The sequence below is a fragment of the Protomyctophum parallelum genome, assembly GCF_964188405.1.
Source record: "Protomyctophum parallelum genome assembly, chromosome: 20".
Lineage (NCBI taxonomy): Eukaryota > Metazoa > Chordata > Actinopteri > Myctophiformes > Myctophidae > Protomyctophum > Protomyctophum parallelum.
In genome coordinates, this window is record NC_139718.1 from 39,212,302 (window position 1) to 39,222,587 (window position 10,286).

The window sequence follows — 10,286 nt, forward strand, 5'->3', positions numbered from 1 at the left end:
TTCCCTTTTAACCTTCTCTGGAAGGTGGCGTAGGCGCATACACTTGGCCTTGAGCCAATAGGTAGGCGGGGTAGTACGTCTGTTGAATGACGAAGCCGAGTAGGCGTGTTCTTCTTGGCTGCGTTCTGCCTCCTCCCCACTGGCTGTCTGGGCTACTAATATGCACACCTGGCGGCTGGTTGCCTAGCGACACCCCACAAGTCGTACATTAGAACTGTCTGTGAGGACTGTCTGGGGACGCTGTGGGCACTGGCGGCGTGTTCCCTCCTCCGCGTCATCAGTGCCCATACCCGAGGCGGGGGTTGGCGATAATTCAATTCAATTCAATTCAATTTTATTATAGTGTCAAATCACAACGAGTTGTCTCAAGACACTTTACAACCAACAAAGATCCACCCAGAGCAAGCAATATTGCGAATTTGCGACAATGGCAACGAAAAACTCCCCTTTAGGAGAGGAGAAAACGTCAGGCAGAACCCGACTCTGGGGTGGGCGTCCATCTGCCTCGACCGTGTCGGGGGGGGGGGGGTAGAGGGAGAGAGAGAGAGATAGACAGACAGAGAGAAATAGACAGAAATAGACAGGTGGGCTCCGTGGAGGGGTCTGGTCCACATCTGGTCCACACCTGGTCGAGCTCTGTGAGGCCGGGTCCAGGTCACACTTCTGGTGGGCTCCATGAAGAGGCCTGATCCACGGTCACACTCATTCAGTCAGTTGGGGGTTAGTATTAGAGGTCCACAGAACTGCGACGGGGAGGACGAAAAGAGACAGTAAGCATTTTTGCATACTGTAGACGCACTGGTGTTCTATTTGGTTTGTAAGGATCAATGAGATCTTTGAGATATTGTGGTGCCTGACCATTGAGAGCTTTGTAGGTAAGAAGAAGAATTTTGAACTCTATTCTGTGTTTGACAGGGAGCCAGTGTAGAGAGGCCAGTGAAGGAGTGATATGGTCTCTTCTTCTGGTACCTGTCAGCACACGCGCCGCAGCATTTTGAACTAGCTGTAGGCTTTTCAGAGACTTACCTGGGCAGCCTGATCGGCTAGCTTGTCTCTTAGGGGCTTAGGGCCGATCACGATAACTTCCGTTTTGTCAGAGTTGAGGAGTAGGTAATTACGGGTCATCCAACTCTTTATGTCTTTAAGACATGCTTGAAGTTTGACTAATTGGTCCGTTTCGTTCGGTTTCATCGATAGATATAGTTGAGTGTCGTCCGCGTAACAATGGAAATGTATAGAGTGTTCCCTGATGATGTTGCCCAGAGGGAGCATATATAAGGAGAAAAGTATTGGTCCAAGCACAGAGCCTTGTGGGACTCCGTATTTGACCTTTTCACGTGTTGAGGAGCCATCATTGACATCTACAAACTGAAATCGATCAGACAGATAGGACTCGAACCATTTCAGTGCGGCACCCCTGATGCCAACCAGATGCTCCAGTCTCTGTAGCAGAATGTGGTGGTCAATAGTGTCAAATGCAGCACTAAGGTCCAGCAACACCAGTACGGAGAGGAGGTTATTATCTGCTGCAGTCAGGAGGTCATTTGTAACTCTCAGCAGTGCCGTCTCAGTGCTATGGTTAGCTCTGAAGCCTGACTGAAAGCCTTCTAATAAATTGTTGTTATGTAGAAAGTCACATAACTGTTTGGCGACTGCTTTCTCGAGAATTTTGGAGAGAAATGGTAGGTTCGATATAGGTCTATAGTTAGCTAGAATGCCTGCATCAAGAGTAGGCTTTTTGAGTAGAGGTTTGATTACCGCTACCTTAAAAGATTGTGGCACGTAGCCTGTCACCAAGGACATATTGATCATATTGAGTAGGCATGTACCAACCGGAGGCAGGACCTCTTTGAGTAATCTAGTCGGAACTGGATCCAGGGTACATGTCGTTGATTTTGAGCAAGATATCATTGAAGTGAAATCAGAGAGCTCGATTGGAGAGAAACTATCCATATATATATTTGGGTGTGCGGCCATCTCTGAGACCACCATATTTGGAGGCAGTCCAGTGGGAGCCGAGAGTAGTTGTAGATCAATTTGATCTCTGATAGTTTCTATTTTGCCATTGAAGAACCTCATGAAATCGTTACTATTGAGAGTTGTAGGAATACGTGGATCAGTGGAATCGCGGCTTTTTGTCAGTTTTGCCAAAGTATCAAAAATAAACTTTGGGTTACTTTTGTTTTCCTCTATAAGGGATGAATAATAGGTGGCTCTGGCCGTGTCGAGAGCCTTTTTGTATATTTTGAGGCTATTCTGCCAGACTATACATGATTCTTTCTGTTTGGTTGAGCGCCATTTTCTTTCAAGTTTGCGAGACGTTCGCTTGAGGTTTCTAGTTTCCGAGTTGTACCATGGGGCTAGCCTTTGTTGCTTTATTACCTTCCTTTTCAGGGGAGCAACAGAGTCTAGCGTATTTTGAAATGAGCATGTGACACTATCAACAAGTTGATCAAGTTGAGGAGGACTATATGTGTGGAGGTCCTCTATTTTGTTGAAGTATACTGAGATGATGGCTGATGGAACTATTTCCTTGAATTTATTTACAGCGCTCTCAGATATACTTCTGCCAAGGACATTTTTGTCCAGTGGCGTATAGTCGATCAATGTAAAATCGAAGGTGATCAGATAATGATCAGAGAGGTCACGATTTTGTGGAAAAACTGTGAGGTGCTCTATTGTGATACCATAGACCAGAATGAGGTCAAGGGTATGGTTGAGAATGTGAGTAGGTTTGTCTACACACTGAGAGAAACCGATTAAATCAATCAATGAGACGAACGCTCTATTCAGGCTATCAGTTCCTATGTCCGCGTGAATATTTAGATCACCAATTAAGATGATTTTATTAGACTCGAGGACTAGACTTGATAGAAATTCAGAAAACTCGGATAGAAATTTTGTGTAGGCGCCGGGGGGGCGGTACACTGTAATGACTATCAGCGGCTGTATTGATTTCCAGCTTGGGTGTGAAAGGTTGAGAATCAAGCTTTCAAATGATTTGTATGTAGCTCTAGCTCTAGGACTAATTGTTAGGCTTGAATTGAAGATGGCAGCAACTCCACCTCCAACTTTACCATTGTCTCTAGGTATTTGTGCATTGGTGTGACTTGGTGGGGTGGCAGTATTTAAACTGACATATTCTTGCTCACCCAGCCACGTTTCAGTCAGACAAAATAGATCAAGACAATTGTCTGATATGATTTCATTTACTAATGTTCCTTTTTTGCGTAGAGATCTAATATTTAGAAATCCACATTTGATATTTGTATTTTGTGGTACTACTGTATTGGTTTTGATTTGTATCAAGTTTGTATGTACAGCTCCTATTTCCTTTTGTTTTTGTTTGTGCAGCCTATATGGTTTGTTCAGCCTGTACAGAGACTGTATAGTTTGTATAGTTCTGATTTGTAGGACAGGTGGGGTAGGCGGCTGCACTGGAGGAAGCACAGAGAGCTGTGTAGGACTGCAACTCTGCTTCCTGGTCCCAACTCTGGGCCTTTCTGTGTGGAGTTTGCATGTTCTCCCCGTGTCCCCTAGGGTAGATAGTAGATACCCTCACAAAAACATGCCGTAATCCTGGTCTCTAAAACTACCTCCCCCTGGCCAGCCGGGGCGCCTGATGGAGGGGAAAGGAACTGGTCGGAATAACGTGTCCCTTCCACGCGCTACGTCCGGCCGGGGAAATTCCCCTCTGTCAGGTGAAAAGAAGCAGCTTGGACTCCTCATGCATAGAAGGAGGCATGAGGTCAGTCCGCTGCCCCCCCAGGTTGGCAGAGGAAGTGTAGCGCCCAGGATTACATTAGATAATTGGCACTGGGTGAAAAGAAAACTGGGTTACAAAATCGTGGGATAAAAATTAAGAAAAAAAAAAAGAACTGTCTGTGAGAGCAGTATTTCTGGGTAGAATGTCCTAGTTTATATCTACACAATATAACATAAAATTGACAGAACTCGAAGCATATAGGCACGGCACGGCAGCACAGCACGCTATGCAGTTTGTGTGTTGTGGTAGAATGTCATAAACGGGACCCAGGTCTTATCATTTCTTTCTCAGAGCCGGCAATTGAAAACCTTAGCCTCGGTTAAGATTGTACTGGTCAGATGTATTAAACAGTTTTTCTTTTACCCAACAGTTATTCTGAAGCAAAGAAATGGATCTATTTGGACAGAGCATGAATATTACGTACCAGCTAGTTCCACCAGTCACTGCCAAGACAGATCTTATAATACAGGTCATTATTAGGGACAACCTCAAGAAGTTCAAGAAATTAATCAGAGACAAAGACATCAATGGCCTTTACCCATGCAAGGAGCTGAATGATCATATATGTCCTTTGACTGCTGCTGTGGCATTTCACAGGGGGGATATTTGTGCCTTTCTTCTGAGTGAAAAAGGTGTAAACCCAGATCAGATATCCACAAATAACCGGACCCCTCTGGATTATGCCTCAATTCAGAAAACACCCCTTGATTTTGTGCAGAGGCTGCTTGCAGCAGGAGCAAATCCAAATGGTACCACACCATATCCCTTCTCAATGCTGACACCACTTCACAATGCTGCCATCAATGACAGGGATGATATCATGAAAGTCCTCATCAAAGCTGGAGGGATTGTAACTTTCCAATCCAGTAATATAAGTCCTACTGACATTTTATATAACAGAAAAGTGTTTGAAATGATAGATAAGCTTGCATTGAGCGGTGATGACCTTTATTTAAAAATCAAACGTTTTAGTGATTTACTACTTGCTGTACGACAGAAAACACCAGCAGAAGTTTTCAGCATTTATGATCGTTATATGCTGGAGGAGCATCCCCAGACCCATATGAACATCATTGGCATGCTCTTTAGTGTTACGGGTCCAACAGCAAAAGAGTATCGTCAGAGATGTCTTCAGTGGTTAAAGGACAACGAAAAGCTGAACTTCTACATTGAAAATGCAGACAAGCGGCTTCCAAAACTTCCCAATGCACAAATTCAGGGTGACGTTGTCAGATGTCTAAATGCAGTTTTCTGCACACTGAGAGAGATATCCAGTGAGGTATCACTGTCTATGACCCCCAAACTACTGAAACTCCTTCACACAAGCACTCCTGAAATGCAGCATGTGGTTCTGAAGACACTCTATGTGATTACACAGAAAACTAAATTAAAAGATAACTGGAATCCAAACCTGGTTGACCAATTATGCAAAGCAATTGTTCCTTTTGTGAAGAAAGAGCAGTCTAATATGAGGGAGTATACATACGGCATACTGGCAAACCTGCTTCCATTTGAGCATGCCACTGACATCTTTACGTCATTGGGAATAGATGATGTGCCTGAGGATATAATTACATCAGCAGACATGGAGACTGATGACAACCTGAAAGAAAGGCTTCGAGAATTGAAAAAATATCTAAACAAGCCATCCTCGGAATGTGAAGTTTCCATGATCACCAATACAGAGCCACCAGGATCCAACAAGCATGGAAAGCAAGAGGAGCTGAAAGATGAAGTTCATGTTGATGCAGAAATGCCAACAACAGTTCCTGTTGAGGAATCTGGTCTGACTGAAAGTTCACATGTGCAGCCTATCGACCCCATTGTCAGTACATCACCAAAAGCACGGAAATGGTACCAAATAAGTGACAGATGGAGGCAGCAGTTAGAGAAGTTTGCAAATATTGATGACTGTAAAGTTATCAAAGTCGGGAGTCTTATGTTTGTGGAAGATGATGAATTCCTCATTGCAGAGGGAAGTGTTGGAACTGAGGTGTTCTTGGGGTTAAGAGATGATGGCACTGAATTGGCAGTTAAGAGAATGACAAAAAAAAACTACAAAGTGCTGAAGAATGAGGAAGGCTTTTTACGTCTTCCAGAGCTTGATGATCCTTTGCTCGTACGATATGTTGACTTTGCAGAGGATAAAAAATATGGTTACCTTGGACTTCAGTTATGTGAATACACACTGGAAGAATACATCAAACTTACATCAGACTTTCCTGAAGACAGCCTTTCTGAATTGAGGAGGGAACTTGCAAATCAGTTTCTCAAAAGCCTTAGTATTCTTCATCGTCAGAATCCTCCTATTCTCCACCGGGATATCAAGCCCCAGAATGTGCTGATTGGTAAGGCAGACGCACGCACGCACGCACGCACGCACGCACGCACGCACGCACGCACGCACGCACACACGCACACACGCACACACGCGCACACGCGCACACACACACACACACACACACTCTGTCTGTCTGTCTGTCTGTCTGTCTGCGTTCTTGCCTGTTAAACCTTGATCTATAATTTGCCCTACAGACATTCAAAAGCGAGCAAGATTAGCTGATTTTGGAATAAGCCGTCGATTACTCAAAGGACAAACAACCCACCATACAAGCAGTGCAGGAGAAAAATGCTGGAAGGCAAAGGAGACGTTGGATAAAGATGAAGATGATATTGCATATAAAAGGAGCACTGATATCCAGGTTGTTGTTTTTTTCTGTGTGAGAATTAAGTTAATGAATGGGAATGAAACGAATGATGAAAGCTTACTTACTAAAATATGATGCTCATTCTAAAGGTGGCTGGAATGTTAATATATTACATCCTATCTGGAGGACACCATCCATTTGGCAAAGGGGTTAGATGTGAAGGCAACATTTTGGATGGAGTCTACAATCTGGATAAGGTTCAGGATGTGGTTGCTAAGGATCTCATTGAGCAGATGATCAATGAAGACCCACCGAAAAGACCTAAAGTGGAGGAATGCTTGGCTCATCCCTTCTTTTGGTCAAATGAGAGGTAGGCTACGATGAAAACAGCAAATCAGTTTTATCTGTACGTATATTCTACAGAGCAGCCTAACATTTTCAGTACTTCTCTTTCCAGGAGAGTAGAGTACCTGAGAAACATTGGAAATGAAAAGGAAGTTCAGAACTATCGAAATGCTGACAAGGACCTCATCAGTGCATTAGACCAGTATGCTGAGCAGGGACAGTTCAACGCATGGAAACACAAGGTGAGTTTATTTCAAATAGAGTGAGAAAACATAAAACAAATATTGAAATTTAGCATTTGTTTTGTATTTGTCTACTTTATTCCTTCTATTCCTTATTTAAAATGACTTATATAAACACTGTGAATTACATGTTGTTTATGAAATGTGGCTATACAACTTTGTCAATGTACCTTGTATGTTTTTCCAGTTCCCACCTGCGTTGGTCCAGAAGATGGATGGCAAGAAGCCCTACCCCGAGAACACATTTGGACTGCTGCGCTTCATACGCAATGCACGTGAGCACTAGTAAGTTGAGTTAAGAACAACACAAAGGAAAGTCACTCTGGTCAATATGTATTATACAAAGATATTTGGTTTCCTTATTTCTAATATTGTGGACTATGGAGCACTCGTCCTGGAGAGCTTCCTTCGCTGTCGAAACAAAATGTTCTCTGTTCTCTATTTATCAGTGTTACACTTGGATTTTAGGACAATGATACAAAGGTATACTTGCATGTAGGCTACAGTCAAATATCAAATTACTATAGGCCTACCAAGGAAATCAACCCAATGGTCGGACTAACGGGAGGTCGAGTTCAATCAGCCATTGTCAGGGTGTTTAATTGCAATTCCTTATACAGGTTTACCTCACGCAGTATGTGGCGTTGCAGACAGTGATATGGCTGTGGTTAATATTAGGCCTATAGCTGTGTGATTCACTGAGTCACAGTGAGTGTGGTCACAGGTGGGTAACCATCAGGATATGAGACTTACTTGAGTGACCACTGCTCTCTCTGTTTACAGTGCTGCGGAGGTAGCTCATCTCGACCTGATGGAGATGTTTCCTGGTCTGTTTGGACGCGTTTACATGTTTGCCCAAGAACAAGGCTGGAACTCGAGGACCACCCTGAAGGAAATGGTTAAAAGAGAAAATGTCGGCACCGCCAGTGCTGTGGGAAAGTCCCCAAACCCTGAGAGAAAGACAAGTGTCAGTCTACCAGTGCAAGAATCTGGACTGAAAGACTCAAAGTGACTTGAAGGACTCAAAAGTTTTCGTAAATGATGAATTCCTGTTCTGTACTTTAGCTACATAGAAATGTCTATTTGTATGTCTCTAAATGTCTGTATGTCTTTAAATGTTTTGATGAATTGAACAATGTGGACCCTGTTGTAAACAAGTGTAATGCTTAATTGGGTAGTCCACTCACAGTTGACAGTCTTTGTATTGAGTTTGTGCTTAAAATGTACTGTAAATTCTACAAACTGTTAATAAATATTTCAATCAATCAATCAAAGGGAGTTTGATATACTGTATATAGTATACTGCCATTGACATGTGTTGTCTGTTAAAGGAAACTGCATGAATTAACTGAATCAATAGCAGAGTTACAGTAAGTTCTACTGAGGCGTTAGGGCCAATACAGCACTCATACATACAGTACACACCAGTATAGAGATATGACTTTGGGCTCTCTGGAAATATCCAAACATTATAAATGGGATCCCATGTCTCCATCTCCAATCCATGGGCCATTAATTACTTACCATTAATTTGGGCTTTAGCGCCACCTGCAGGATTCTGGATTAAATTAGCCTGCTTGCCATGCCCATTCCTTTCAATTGTTGCCCTTTTCCCCCTTTTTTACAGTCTATGGTCACCACACAGGAAAATAAAAACAAAACAAGAGCAGATAAAGATTTCTCTGACTGGCATGAGGACGGTTGATTCATGAGAATCAGGTGTGACATCACTCAGTGAATTAAATTAGTTTGAAAGGCCTGGTGTGAGCTGCTTAACCACTATTTTATACAATGGTGCTATATAGTGAAAATAGCACATCTAAATTTTGTAAATGTAAATAAATAGTTGGTTATGAAGCCCGGAGAAAAAGTAGAGATTACGGTAATTTAGTGTGGATGCTGTTTGTTTTGACTTTGGTGGTCAGCTTTTGTCGTTTTAATATAAAGTTTGAATAAAGTTTGATTTGATTTCTAAAAGAAAAAGGAAGAGGAAAAAAAACCAAGGAAGAGGTGTGTTCATAGTAGAAGCTGAAAGAGGAAGAGGGGAAAAACGTTTTTGCGTCGTCATACTATAGTAAACGATCATTTTATTGTCTACAGTTAAATACCTTTGGGTAAGTGACAAACTGGTGCGCTTTGAGTCCGACTCCTAAGCCTAGGTGATTATATAAATAATATATCATTCTTCGAACGTGTGTATTCAAACTTTTCGTACAACATGACGTCACTCGCAACTTCTGAAACGCATTCCGAATTTTTGTTCTGAAAGCTGCACTCCCAGATGTTGTGACTCGCCGAACTCTAATAGGAGAAAAAATTAAAGTCTGATCTTTCCGACGAAAGGTTCGGTGGTCGGAGACAGTATGGACTGCCCTTTACAATAATGTATTTTAGATATTCTGTGAAGCAGCATCGGAACAAGACCAATATTACCTTGCTGTTAAAACATTTATTAAAACTGCCACACCCAAATCCTTTCTTAATAGCAATGTGCAATATTATGAAAAATACACATACTGGCCATTTTTCGTGCTGTGTTTGTTTGAGATATTGTACAGTAGGACAACTTCAAAGAATGTCAACCATGGTCTCAGTCTGAAATAAGGAAGTTCAAAGTCTAGACTCTAGAGGATAGACAACATCAATGCGTGCATTTAGAGCTGAATAACTACTGGGCCATCGAGTGAAGAACTAAGAGCTTTTCAAAAGTAAATATAATATGGAAATGGAACAATATGGAGAGTTGGAGACATGAATACTGTTGGTTCTACCAGTGAGTTAATGCTTTACCATGAATACAGACATTGTATACATTTTTTTATATATTTCAGTGGAACAATCCTACTTTCAGACTATTGCAAAGTACAACTGAGTGACTGATAGTCATTTCGATTGACTTTGTTGCATCCAGCATTCTTACTTGAATAGCTGCATCTTAACATGGCTGGAGTGATAGACAATTAAATATATCAAATCTTTGTTAAAGGTCAAGTTCAAGTAGGCTACCCATCTAGTTGTAGCCTACTTGAACTTGACGATGTCCTATACAGTTCTAACCCTCCACCTTCTTTAACATGTGTAGGAATATATAGTTCATCTAAACTTAGCCTGGATTAAATAAGTAATACATGTACTGGTCAGATGTACTAAACAGTTTTTCTTTTACCCAACAGTTATTCTGAAGCAAAGAAATGGATCTATTTGGACACAGCATGAATATTACGTACCAGCTAGTTCCACCAGTCACTGCCAAGACAGATCTTATAATACAGGTCATTATTAGGG

General features: G+C 42.0%; 1 protein-coding gene across 1 annotated transcript; it reads left to right on the plus strand.

The window, feature by feature from the left end:
• Nucleotides 1–4,643: 4,643 nt before the first annotated feature.
• On the plus strand, nt 4,644–8,032 carry LOC310878302 (uncharacterized protein). The gene is made up of 6 exons (XM_083792557.1): nt 4,644–6,114; nt 6,302–6,468; nt 6,564–6,784; nt 6,872–7,001; nt 7,189–7,286; nt 7,785–8,032. Exons 1-6 carry the CDS (start codon nt 4,680–4,682, stop codon nt 8,011–8,013), a joined length of 2,280 nt encoding a protein of 759 aa, XP_083648683.1. The 5' UTR covers nt 4,644–4,679; the 3' UTR covers nt 8,014–8,032.
• Nucleotides 8,033–10,286: the final 2,254 nt, after the last annotated feature.